The following is a 13,971-nucleotide window of genomic DNA, read 5'->3' on the forward strand; positions in this document are numbered from 1 at the left end:
AATCGTTATTTGAAGCGCCAAGTTACTTTCAAAAGGTGATTTGCTCTATTTTGAGCGCTTCCTTAGACATCAGTGTTTATTTCCTAACTATAAACTTTTATCCCAGTACTTCTGTGATAATTTAAATATTTGTAACACGGAAAAAACAATACCTAGATAGGTATTTCATACCTAGATAGCCTAACTGCTCTCTCTGGATCAGCGGCAGCGCAAACACATATTTGAATATTCCTGTATGATTTTGTCCAAGACATGACCGAATTGTTGTCATTTAGGAATGAGACCGTATGGGTGTTTGAATCGACATTGCGTTTTTTTTAACAACTAATCGTGTAGCTCTAGCTTGGGGTCAGTTGGATGAGATGCATCTGAGACGAGACAATGATGAAATGGCTCTCTGATAACAGAAGCATACACCCTATTCCCACTTTTCCAAACAAGGGAGTTGCAAACATCTATGTGTTCATAATGGAACTAGTAGAAATGTTAATGCCAAATGTAATTCCCTAAAAATGCCTAATTCTTAAACTTAAATCAAAACATCACATATCAAATCTATTTCCATTAATCTTAAGGCCAAAATCTTAATCGAGTGATTTATTCATTATTTTAAATGAACATGGCAAGCATTACTTAAAATCACACAAAGTATATGGTGTTGCTAAATAGTTGCTTACTGGCCAAAGTCACCCTCAAGTCTTGATGACATTCTGGTCCCTAGTTATGCCTCAGTACCCTCCTTCAAAGTCTAATCGCACCTGTCCCCAATAAGCACACATTTCACATTCTCTATAGGACAAAAGGTGTGGGACAAGTTCAGTAGTTATTATGGGAATTGTTTAAACAGTAATAGTGAAGTTTTCCTTAGCAAACACTGTTTATTAGATTAGATCACAGAGGTTCAGAAGACAACCCACCAGCCCCACACAAGCTGTGCATTCGTCCTGTTCTCCTTTCACATTCCCCTCCTTCCTTATTTTCTCACCCCTTCCCGTTTTCTACTCCAGTTAAATCCCAACACTCTTCCGTAGCCACTCCTTTTCTTTACTAATCACAATCGCCTTTCAAATTGTAATTTCTGCAAGCTTTATTGTCATGACAATGGCATGCCCAGCCAAAAGCACAGGCCTCTCAGGGGCGCCCACGGCAACAGATCAACACACAAGCATCCGGGCAAATCTCATTGGCCAACTTTCCCTCCAAAACCTCTGGAGTCACATATAAACACTGGAGTTTGGTGGTGGATAACTTTAAACTGTATTTATATAACCTGTTCTACACTATTTCTGCTATTCTGCTGTGTGCTATGAATTATGCATCAAATCATGCAGCTTCTTGAGGAGAGGTGTGCTAGTTAGTGCTAGTAAGGGATGTAAGTAAATATAATGGGCAAAAAAAAAAAGACTTACATTATATATAGGGCCAGTCTTATATTAAGACATTGTTTTTTAGTGGATTCCAATTAAATAAATTCACAGCACTTAAGGTACTTGCTAAAATTTTAATCTGGGTGAATTTTAAAAAATTGGTTGGCACAACTACAACTGCTGAAGTTGAGAAAACTCAAAAATGCTTTGCAGCCAGTTGCTTTATTTTAAGTCTTAAGTTTAATCAACTTTTTGTTTTTTACAGTGCACCAAAAACACTCAAGCAACCACCTAATAATGTGCTAATAACCAGTCCGAACACTTTAGCACGAACAAAGTAATGACTAAAGTGGGGGGAAGAAAAAAAAAGAAAGAAAAAACTAAATAAATTACACATATACAACAAAAAACACTGCAACAGCCAATTGCCACACACAAAAAAATAATTTTTAGTTTGTTTAGTGGGAGAGTGAGGCTTTAGTCGCCCACGAAAACACAATAAACAAAGGGTGTGAGCTGACACTTTTATTACAGGGACTTGCAATCATGATTTAGGAACGTTTAGTATAAACAGAGAACGATTCGCCCAGGAAACCCCCTACTGAATGCAGGTGGACACTTTAAGTCACGCTTACCCAGATTGAGCGACAGGCTGAGCATCTCACACAGTTCTGGCGTTACGGGTTTGGGTATTCTCGTTGTGAACAGGAATGTCTGGGTTGCGAGAGAAGAACCCTCGGGCTAAAAACTCAGAGAGCAAGGAAATGGGGACGATTCCGATTCCAGAAAAAGAGTGATGGCCGGAAAGATTCGCTTGGATCTCCAGCCAATGTTTGAAACATCATCAAAGCCCTGTTTGACTGTGTCTAATTCTGTCCAAACCAACAGGGCACACACGCACACTAAAGACCAGCAGAACCACTCCAATGACAATAAATAAATCACACAATCCAAATAACAATGATCCGAACCAAGCGTGTGCGATTCCACATTTTCCACCATTGGGCCAGCTTGGCCATACCTCTGGTTCCAACCACAAACCTTATGGGGCGGCAGGGACTGAGAGAATAAAGGGCGAAGATCTTCAACTCTATTGTGGTCTAAGCCCTGTCAGATTACATTTGATCCAAGTTTGCTTTCCCACACTTTCACAACGTGTTGTTTTCCAACCACTCAGAAGATTTCAACCACTCTCCCAGCCTTTATCACGTCTAACGAGAAGCGACGCCTGTTCCAGATTTCAACCACTCTCCCAGCCTTTATCAGGTCTAAATAGAAGCAACGCCTGTTCCAAATAAAACTAAGTAAGCAACACTGCTGATTCAGGAAGGTAATATAATATTTCTATCATATAACTCTCTACCTTAACAGAAAAACTAGCTCATGTGAAACTCTGTAGGAGTTCTAAACTGATATGCTATCTTAAACAATAACCCCTCCCAGAAACACAACCAAGCCCTTGGTGGGCTTTGCGTGCATCAAGTGGGGGCTGTTATAGTTTCCCTCCAGGAGTGGGCGTTTAATGGCAGGCTTTTTTGTCGAATTGATACATATCTTTGGTAAAAAAAAAAGGAGTAAACATGTTTAGCACAACTCCCCATAAGCGCTCAACTACTTGAGTTGCATCTGTACAACAAGAAACTGGTGTGGCTACTAGCGCTCTCCACCTTTCACCAAAACCTCCGAGCCTATCCTCATCACATGACTCCACTTGAGCCACTTAATCCTCCGTCACATGACCTCCCATAATCTTCCATCATATGATAGGAGAGAAAAGTGCAAATCGTCTTACAGAGTTCCACAACATAGAGCACTTAGTGCTAGATGAAATGTTAAGCATCTGACTTTGGACAAAAGATAACTGACAGAACAATGCAATGCAATATTGTGCAACAGAATTCTTTTGTATTTAAGATGTTAAGCGAGGCTTTACTCTTAAAGGAACAGTCCGTCCAAAAATTTGACTTGATTTGAAAGCAAGATATTTTAAAAGCATTTCTTTTCCACACACAGAAGAATAAAAAGGGTTTCAAGGATTAAAAGCAACATAAAAGTACTGTGCAATATCCCATCTCATCTTTATATCTTCATTGAATAACAATTAAAATTTCTGATAACACTGTTTCTAGTTTCTCACACAAATCCACATAAAAAATACTTTTTTTACTTTTACTTTTGATTACTTTTGGTGCTTTTTTGCTCTTTTAGGTCCAATAATGGCCTCAAAAGCCATTGATAACAATATGCTTCCATTGAGTGGGAAAAAAATATCTTGCTTCTATTCCAAGCAGACAGAAAGGCATACGTGTTTGGAATGAGATGAGGGTGAGTAAATAAAGACAGGATTTTATTTTAGGATGAACTTTCCCTTTAATCCTATTGTGGGCATGCATGAACCTCTTTTAAGCCTGAGGTCAAAGGGTATCTGGACAGTGTTAGTTGGGGGGTGGGGTGATTGCTTCGGGTGATTGTGTTTGACAACTCTTTAATTAACATAGTGATTAAAGCTAGAAGAACAAAAGCAGACTTATCCAACACAACAGTTCCCATTACCTGCTGCCTTAAACTTAACAGGCCACTTGGGCCATAACAGCAAAACAGAGCAATCACATCAATAATCACAACTATTAATGGTATGGTACAATGTGGCAAAATTGGGTCAAGATACGCCACTGTGTCAGAAAGTGCCAAATAACCAAATAAAATCACCGTTTGTACTCTGATTTAAGAATGAAGATGATTACAAACCACATCCCGTTAAAAGGAAATAAGGAAACCTCCAAAAAGAGTGAATCTCTTGTTTCATTTTAGTTCAAATCTGAAAGCAAGTACGGTTTATTTTCTTCCCAAACAAACTAATACGGGTCGGTTTGCGTCTGCATGCCAAGCTAGCTAGCAGGTATGTGTGTGGTCCTCAACTCTGAACAACATTAAACTCAGACAGATGGAGAAAGAGAAAATATGGGGGGAGAAAGGAAAAGAGACGTTACGATTGGAACCACAAAAATGCTAAAAGCGACTCTTTGGAACGAGCTGTTGTGAATATACCATACGAAAAATAATTCCATGCATTATAAAACCTCAGGGTTCGCAGTTCAAAGATGCCAGATATATGCTTAAACCACTTTCTCCACATAATTATCAGAGTTTCAAATATGTGCTCCATGCAAAAGAAGTACTTCCTAGGGTTTGCATACAGCAACTCATAAAACCTCCAAACCACACTTCACTGCAAACCAGCACCTCCTCAGAACTTTCCTGGCTGTCTTGAAGGACTGAACACAACCGTTTATGAAAAGCTAAATCTCATAAATCTGCACTAACTAATGATCTATAAAGCAATAAGGAATCCTACCTATTACCACAAGAAATTTCTCTCTGTAATGTTTTGTTTCACCCAAATTCCTAATTTTCCCAAGACTTCCCCCAATAAAAACAAAATATTTTCACACATAAGCGCAGCTGTGTAGGAGAAGGTGATTGTTTTTATAGCGATTAAGCAGTAAAGAAGCATCTGTTTTCTTGTCACCAATGAAGTATTGAGATTTCCCCAGCTGGGAATGATCATTGTATGGTACGTGTCTTCCGTCACTCATATTCCTTACCTTCAGGTTCAATCGTTGACTCTTCAGAAGTTCTCAACGATGGCCTCGCCACAGACGCCGTTGCCAGGGTCAAAAGTAGGAGCGCACCCAGAAGCCACCCCCGGGAGGACATCCCGTCAACAGAGAGTGTGTCTCCCCATCCCCCCCTCCTCGGCCTCCCCCTGGACACGGATCCCATCTGAGGTGCTCCACCCAACCATGAACTGCAGGCTGTACGGTCGGTCACTCACTGGAATTCTCACCAATCACCTGATCTGAGGAGGGAAGTAGAGAGGAAGGTAATGTTTCAGGTGGTTCCCAATGAAAAAAAGAGAAGATGAGGGGAAAACTGTTATAAAAACATTGTTTGATATCCCACATCCAATAAAACCTCCAGCAGGTTAACACACCCCTAAATCCACAGCATAGACCCTAAATATCATATCTGACGATTTCAGATGAGTTGATTCTGAAGCACTGCTATAACTTACAGAAAGTGCATAGGTCTATGTTTATGGAGAAGACAGGTTTAGAAACTAAAGGCCCACGTTTCAAAATGCTGTTAAACGAGCCTTGCCACAGACATACCAAAGCTCTGATGCTTTAGTCTGACACCTACACACTACACCCGACAAACACTTTCATCAGCCACTGCCTCAAGAGCTACCTGCAACTTTTGTTAACGTTATAATACTTTAAAACCTTCCCCACTCTCCAACAACTGTACCCATCCAGAGTGAGTTAAAAGGGCTGGATTAAAAATCCATTTAAAAATCACTCTGGACCGCTCACATTCAGGACACTTCCTCTGTGAACTGTTGTCTGGTCTGCGCTAGAGCACTGAGCACTAATACAGCCTGGCACAAGAAAGGTTTCTTTCCGCAGGCCATCTACCTCATGGACAATTAAATCCCCCCACTGGGCAACAGAACACTATTATACTCATATTTATCTAGCATACCATATATCTTGCATTGCACATCCCTGTACATACATATATTGCCTTTTGTCTAATTTGTATATTGTGCATTTTTATAGCCTATATTTATTTTTAATCACTTATTTTATTTGTATTATCTGTCTTGTCGCTGTCTGTGCACTGGAAGACAAATTCCTTGTATGTACAAGCATAGTTTGGCAATAAAGCTCTTTCTGATTCTGATAAAGAATAGACAGAATAATAAGGTAAACAGTTTTTATCAGGAGTATATTCCAGCAAACAAACTATGCATATATTTTCATAATTTAATTCATAAACATTTAAGCTTTTGGTAGACACTTTTATCCAACGCATCTATCTATCGATCTATCTATCTATCTATCTATCTCTGCACAAGACTTGCATTTCAGTCTTATTCTTTTTATAACGACTTTATTGGCAGTTTAGAACTCATTTGCACAAACAAAAATCTGATTTCAAACATTCAAAACAAGACCAGAGAATTAAACCCGCGGGAATCGCAGTGAACACGCACGCTCACTCTGCAGATCTGGCGCGTAAAATGCGAGCTATTGATCTGTTCTGTGATCGTGCGCGCGCATTTCTAGAAAGCTTTAATGCTTGTGAGATGATTGACGGATGGTGTGTTCCTCTGCAGTATTATGCACGAGTTTTTTACCGTGAGAGGTGAGCAATGCAGGGTTTGATGCTGTGACACGAGCTCGGATTTCAAGCATTGTAGTTGTTGCTCATTTCTAATCATACGCGATAATCAATATAGCCTAATAGTTTTGAAAATGAATGCACTCAAGAGAGCCCGAGGGGCATTTTTGCTTAAATGCTGGAATGGATAGGCACGATGAGCATATCACCGTCAGCGCTTCCCGGGTTTGCTGCATGAGCATGATTTTGGAAAATATTTCCCAATGCAATACATGACGTCACCTTCAGAGAACTTTTCTCGCAAATGCATTGCTGTCCGATCAGATGTAGCGATGCAATCTGAAGGAGAATCCTATTCACATTCAAATCAGTATACACAGAAAGGACTTGCTGCCAATGATAAGACAAACACTGCTGTTCCACTGGAACTAGTTGTACTGTCGTTTGATTACATTTGAATTGTTACTTGAACCTATTCGTTCTTTATTGAGGCCCATTACAAAGCTCAACACTAATGAGTTTATCATGATTTTATTACGGAAGACTAAGATTTTATCATTAGAGCAACGCTTAATTAGTATTCACATTATGATTAGAGTTAATTATTGCTAGATTTTTACAAATAACATTCTAGTTTATTTCAACACAGATTTTTGTGTAGTTTATCAATAATAGGCTATTGTAAGGAAATCCAAAACCCAGTTATCATGGCATATTATACTTTCTAAAGCAAACTTATGTAAATATGCTTTTTTTATATATATTTTTCAAGATCTAATATCCACATATTTCAAGGCATGACACACCTGATGATAGTTTAATCGGCATTACAATGATTAAACTGCATTCCGAAAGAAAAAGACAGACTTGTGTTTTCCTAAAAAGAATTCTAATGGATTGAAGTATTCCAACTGTATGTGCACGTTCTAATTACAAATGATTGCAGTGTGTTATGAATGCATTCAAATCCTCCTTTTGATCATGACACTTAATTAGGAGGAGGAACTGCAAACCTAAGTGGTGATTTTGGGTGGATTTTTGAATTGATGCAATATGTTCATATAACATCCAAAACAATAGACAACCGATTGGTATGAACATTTAGGCTACTTTTTATGATTTCATATCACATTACATTAGCGTTGCCTTGCATCTTTCATTTACAATTAGGCCTACATTTTTAAATGGCAATTTTCTCATACATCAAAGGTAATACCTGATGTTTCATAAAAAGCAGATTCATAATTTTACAATATTTCTGTTTCTTTTATCTTTAAAAAGCCAAAAAAATACAAATAAATAAATAATATATGCACTAAGTGAAACATTTTGATAACCTTCTGACAAAAGGCTGACAAGGCCACTGTTGATCATAAAAAAATCAGTTGACATTTTTGCATATTTGGACACATTATGACGTTTTAAGTGGAGTCAACATAGCCCATATAACGTGCGCATATGTGCACATTTACTTTAATATATAATTAGCATATTTAATGGTTAAGATTTGCGTATTTTAGTTGGGAATGCCACATTAACTAAACAAGGGTAAAGCCGCAATAAAATGAAACACAACGGAACCTCCGCTTAAAATACACAAGTAACTTACAGAGAAGGAGCAGAAAGTGAAGTTCAGGATCCGCATAAACAGGGAGCTCATGGGCCGAATCCAGACAGGAATGCGACCAAAACTATTCCCTATTCCCAAAATCCAGCAGCGCACCAAAAACAGGATCGCATGCCAACAGCGAGCCACCGATAGTATCCGTATGTGTTTGTGTAAATCCTTCCAGAGGAGAGAAAAAAATGACGCGTCCCAGCAGAACTTTTTTTTTTTTTCGTCCGTAAACCAAGTTGTTGTTGCTTCACCAAAGGGCTCGTGCTTCAGCTACAAGAGATGCAACACTGCAACAAACACAGAATAAAACATCCATCCCAAAATACACATCCAGTGACATGAGCGCAGTCTCTGAGGATACTGGCTGTTCTCAGACGCTTTGTCAGGTTTACAGAGATTTTTTTCTCTCTCTCTCTCTCTCTTTCCAACCCCGTGAAGAAATGTCACTCCCCCCTGAAACTCGAGACGTTTCCTCGTTTCCTGGCTGATAGTTTTTGGACTCGGTCTTTCTCCTCCAATCACAGACAGAGCTCAGACCTCAGACCTCAGAGCAGCTCGACCAGTTCTGCGCAATCCTCTAAAGTTTGGGGTCTCCCGGTCTCCCTCCCTCACTCCCTACACGAGCTCCAGTGCTGCAGAATGCCATTCATTCACTGCAACTGCGCCACCTAGTGGCTGATCTGTCGGATTATTAACCCTTTCAGGGTCTCGGAGACCCCAGGGCCATTTAAACTGCATACATTTCATGAATTTAAGATTTTAAAACATTCTATCATACAAAGACAGTAAATGTTTATAAATTGCATTGTGACATCAAGATTCAATTTACAATATTTGTTTAGATATGCTTTGCCTTTTAAAAACAACAAGGTACTGTATTGAGTTGATATTTGAAGATTTTCCACTTCTGACAAATCTAATAAAACAGAGATAAAGGGATTTGAGTGTATGGCAAACTATGTGGTCCAAACTAAAAACACTACTGCTCAAAAGTTTGGAATAACTGAATTTAATGTTTATAAAAGGAGTATTTTATGCTCATCAAGGCTGCATTAACATGATCAAAATATTCAAATATTAGGCCTATTTGAAATATATTATATACAGCATATTAGACTGATTTCTGAAGGATCTGACACTGAATACTGGATTAATGATGCTGAAAATTCAGCTTTGCATCACAGGGATACATACACATATTCAGATAGAAAACAGTTATTTGAAATTGTAATAATATTTCACAATGGTACTGTTTCTACTGTATTCTGATCAAATAAATGCAGCCAAAAATCTATTATTCCAAACCTTTGGCCATTAGTAAATATTCTTGCATTTTCTGTAGAAAGTCTAAAAGCCTCTAAACATAAAGGATCTAAAACACCTCAGCTTGAACTTTAAATAATAAGGGGCAGTCATTTTTCTTCTTTTTGTTTTAAGCAACATTGTGGTATTAATCTACAGAAAATGTATGTTTCTGATTTTTAAAAAAATGGTTTCTGCTATAAAAACTCTATAAAAAAGACAGTTAGATGCAATTTAAAAGGCAAAGTCTTTCATTATTTACTCGCCTTGCATATTTCATACTCCAGACTAGCAAAAAGTGTCAATAAAAGCTATTTTCTAATCTCACACCAATCAATCAGCTATTTTTATCATTTTATTATTATTATTATTATTTAATTTCCTTTTCATTTCTGTGTAATACGGAGCCCCTAAAGGGACATGGTGGTGAAAAAAAAAAGGAGATGCGAGAAAAAATAAGCCGTCAATGCTTTTTGAGCTCTTTGCGAGCGAACGCAAAGTTTTGCGAGAGAACACAAAAGCATTGACAAATCATTTTTCCTCCATCTCATATTTTTTTCCTTCACCATGTCCCTTTAGGGGCTCTGTGGTGTAATGATTCGTAAAAAGGATTGAGTAAATAATTTCCTTTAATCTCTGTAAGATGCACTACACATCATCCATACTGTTGCATACGGAGCCTGCTATTTTCCCAGCATTACTAGCTCTGCCTGATAGACTCCCTCATGCAGCTCTCCCATGGAGCCCTCAGTCTCCCAGCGCTCACACGAGGAGGCTCCCTAATCAATGACCCCTAAATGTCACAGACTGAGGGGCCCCTGCCGCACTCCACACTCCCCTTCCAAACTGTCTTCTCCATTGGACAGGCCCTTTTCACGGATCCGAAGGAGAAAACTAAAGAGTTGTGGAGGAGAGCGGGATTAGGAGAGGAGGAGGAGGGAACTGTGGCCAATATGCCTTTCCTTCTCCGCTCTACACCGGGCTGCCCGAGCCTCCTGTTTTTTCCCCCTTCCTCATAAAAGAAACGTTCCCATTCACTCCGAACGAGCCAGCTAATAAGGCTGTTAAAGAAAGAGAGAGGTTCCTCTGTGAATGGGGCCTTCGATCATGGCTTTTCTTTCTCTTTTAGCCCAGATTCTCTCTCTCTCTCTCACTCATACACAGTGAAGCCATCACACACTCCCATAAAAGGTGACAGTTTGATCGCAATGAGAGGGAAGCGGGGAAAGGAGGGGACAGGCCACAGGTTTAGGGGTGTGAAATAAAAGATGGACTATACAGTCTTTCACACGCTTCCCCATCGCCTGTCCGAGCCAGATTTACATTGTTTTTATGGCTGTCTTACAGGCCTGCCACATTTAGCAAACACAATAGGACAGCTAGTGAGAGTCAGAGAAAGAGACAGAATTGAAAAAGCTTGGTCACGTCTTGCTGTTCTTCATTTTCCTCCAAGAAACACTCATCCAGCTGAAGATGTTATAGGACTGAATCAACAGAGAAAACATACATACGGTGTTTGCATGAACACGTTACCTTGTTCAGAATGGAAGTTTGAAGGCAACATTCAAAAGACAGCTGAAAACCCATCTCTTCTGTGAGCACTTCACCTCATAAAAAATTAATATTTTCCTTTAAATCCTTGCTTATCAGGCTTATGCTACTCTGACCAATGCCTGAACTTCACATTTTGAGCACTTCTTGCGTTGTTTTTTGCCTCTTCACGATGACTCGCTTAATTTAGTCCTAATTTGTAAGTCGCTTTGGACAAAAGCGTCTGCTAAGTGACTAAATGTAAATGTAAATATAAGTTTACTGCACATTAATGCAACACATTTTCAGAAATCACCACCTCATATTGCATGCTAGTGGCATCCTATCAAATGAAAACAAATTCGATTATTTTGCATACTTAATTTGGAACATATTATGCCCTTTTACATAGTCCTGATTTAGTTTTTGGGCTCTACTAGACAAGGTTTTCATTCTTGAATGTTAAAAACACATTATTTTTCACACATTGTACATTGTTGCAGCTCCTCTCGAATTCCCAGTCTGTCAGTAACGCTCTGTTTAGTTCCTGTCTCTATGAAGCCCCTCCTTCTGAAATGCACACTGTGCTCTGATTGGTCAGCTAAACCAGTGTGTTGTGATTGGTCAACTGCTTCAAGCGTGTTTGGGAAATTTCACACTCCTTACCATAACAGTGAGTTTCAACACACTACTAACTAACTCAACCAGGCCCCACCCCTTTATTCTGCGTATTAATTATTTAAATGAGGAATATTGTGACTTGTTTGTATCTTATAAAATATTGTGATCATTGATATAGAGAAGAACTCCTGCTGGAGGGACTTTGTAACTTTGCAGAGCTTTTTTATGCTCAAACAGCAACATTACACACTAAAAAAAGATGGAAAGGTGGAAAAAAGCAGAATAGGTCCTTTGTGATTAAATTAAGTCAGAATATTTTAAAGTTGTCATTGTGAGAAACAGTATTCCACACAGTGTGCTCTGTAGCATACTACTTCTTTTTTTAAGTGTACAACTGCGCAGGCTTTTTTTTAGCTAATAGCCTAATTATTTTCTTTTTTACCTTTATTTTACATGGGGGAAAAAAAATCACATTGAAATTACAATCTCTTTTACAAGTGAGCCCTGGCCCAAGACTTATGTTCATAACCCTTCAATGGTCAGTCTTGAACATGGCTGAAACTCGCTGAAGATGTTAACCGACAGTGGAATACACTTTAAAAATCACCGAAATCTATAGAATTCAACCAATCAACTTTCAGAAATTCGTCTCCAGACGCAACAATGTAAATTATCTCATTGAATGTGACTATTTACAAAAGAATGGTTTAATGACCAAATTTACACAGATATATTCTTTTCATTAATGAAGAATGATGCACTTTCCCATTGGCAGTGAAGTACTATATACTTTTAGCAATTAGTGTAATATGCGATTTGGAAAGCTCCTCATGACATAGCAGTGAGATTAAGAAAAACACACAATCACAAACACGTCTTGAGAAAGATTTGCCATTTCCTTAGGTCAATAGAGTTATCAGAACTTGAGCATGAGAACAGCCACCTAATGGATGCTAAACGCTCATTACAGCCGGGTCCGCCTGTTATGCTAATGTTGAGTTATTTCAGCGAGGCCATCGACGCAACGGTGTTATTCTACCTCCGAAGAGAGTCACGTGACCAGCCTGCTGTGTGCTGCCCTTCTGTCTATTGACAGCAAGTTATGATTTATGCTAGACACTTGTTTGGTCAGCTTTTGATTTCAAAACAATCCAACCAAAATGCAGAGTTTGTTTTACTCTGAGAGGAGACGAAAAGAAAAACTATTCACACGGAGAATAAACATTCACTCCCCGCGTCACTATGAGGGCAAGAATTCTTAGATAAACATTATGTCACATATCATCTCCCTGGCAACGTTCCCAAGGCATAAATACTCATTATAATCATTAAGAAATCACTTTAAGCAGTGTTTAGTGCAATTTGACTTTAGGTGTGCCAAATACTTGAACACTTAAATTATAGAGAAAGGAGCAATTGTAGGATAATGTCAGTGTAGGTGTTCTTTGCCATGCATTAACATGTTTTGCGCAATAATCCGCTTGTAATACATACGAAAGTCAACCAAGCACAAGCAGAGTTAGTCCTGATCCTTGCTTAAAAGGATCTTAAAAATAAATATACTCTTAAAAATAAAGGTTCTTTATTGGCATCGATGGTTCAATGAAGAATCTTTAACATCCATGGAATCTTTCCATTCCACAAAAGATTCTTTAGAATTTAAAATGTTCTTAAAGTGGTTCTTTTCAGAACTGTTGACTGAAATGTTCTTTGGGGAATCAAACATTGGTCTTCTATGGCTCCTGGTCCAATCCTGCAACGTCCGTCAGCGTAAAGCTTTATCCGGCCCCAACACACTTGCCCGGAAGTTTCTAGTGACCTGAAGACCTCAGTGAGCTGGTTCAGTGTGTTTGATTATTAGGGATGGGTATTGACACAAATTTCACAATTCGATTCGATTCGATTTCGATTCACAAGCTTGCAATTCGATTCGATTTCGATTCAATTCGATTAAGTATTGATTATTTTGGATATCAGGTACAATACATGGCAAATTTTCTCAAGGAAAACAAATCTCTTAACTAATGCTGTAAACTATGGGAGTCAGTCTACTAGGCTTCATTAACCTACTATAATATTGAAGGTAAAAATTAACTGATTTGTATACAAACACTTAAATTACACTTTTATTTATTTTTTATAATAATAAAATTATATGAAATATAAACATTTAAATGGTGGCTGTCAAAACCAGCCAGATTTATTCAAACATGCATTAAACATTAAAGAACATTAAAAATTATAATGAATATGTAATATGGTGCATATATTTAGCAAAATACTCCTCTTTAGAGTTAATTTTTCTAGCTGACTAACGAGTTTATGGTCACTGGATATGGTTTTTCT

At 38.4% G+C, this 13,971-nt stretch overlaps 1 protein-coding gene across 3 annotated transcripts in view; it reads right to left on the reverse strand.

Annotated features, from left to right (window-relative positions):
• fgfr2 (fibroblast growth factor receptor 2) overlaps positions 1-8,619 on the reverse strand; it is a 48,117-nt gene extending 39,498 nt beyond the window's left edge. For 2 of the 3 annotated variants that reach the window (XM_081351524.1, XM_081351523.1), the window contains exons 1-2: positions 8,164-8,618; positions 4,973-5,226 (exon numbers count right to left, since the gene is read on the reverse strand). In XM_081351524.1, coding sequence (XP_081207650.1) covers positions 4,973-5,150 — 178 coding nt within the window. In that variant the 5' untranslated portion in view covers positions 5,151-5,226; positions 8,164-8,618. Of the gene's footprint in view, positions 1-4,972; positions 5,227-8,163 lie in introns of all 3 variants that reach the window. The other variant, XM_081351525.1, reaches the window with a different exon arrangement.
• Between the last annotated feature and the right edge of the window lie 5,352 nt (positions 8,620-13,971).

This window comes from Scardinius erythrophthalmus (genome assembly GCF_964197995.2).
Source record: "Scardinius erythrophthalmus genome assembly, chromosome: 21".
Lineage (NCBI taxonomy): Eukaryota > Metazoa > Chordata > Actinopteri > Cypriniformes > Leuciscidae > Scardinius > Scardinius erythrophthalmus.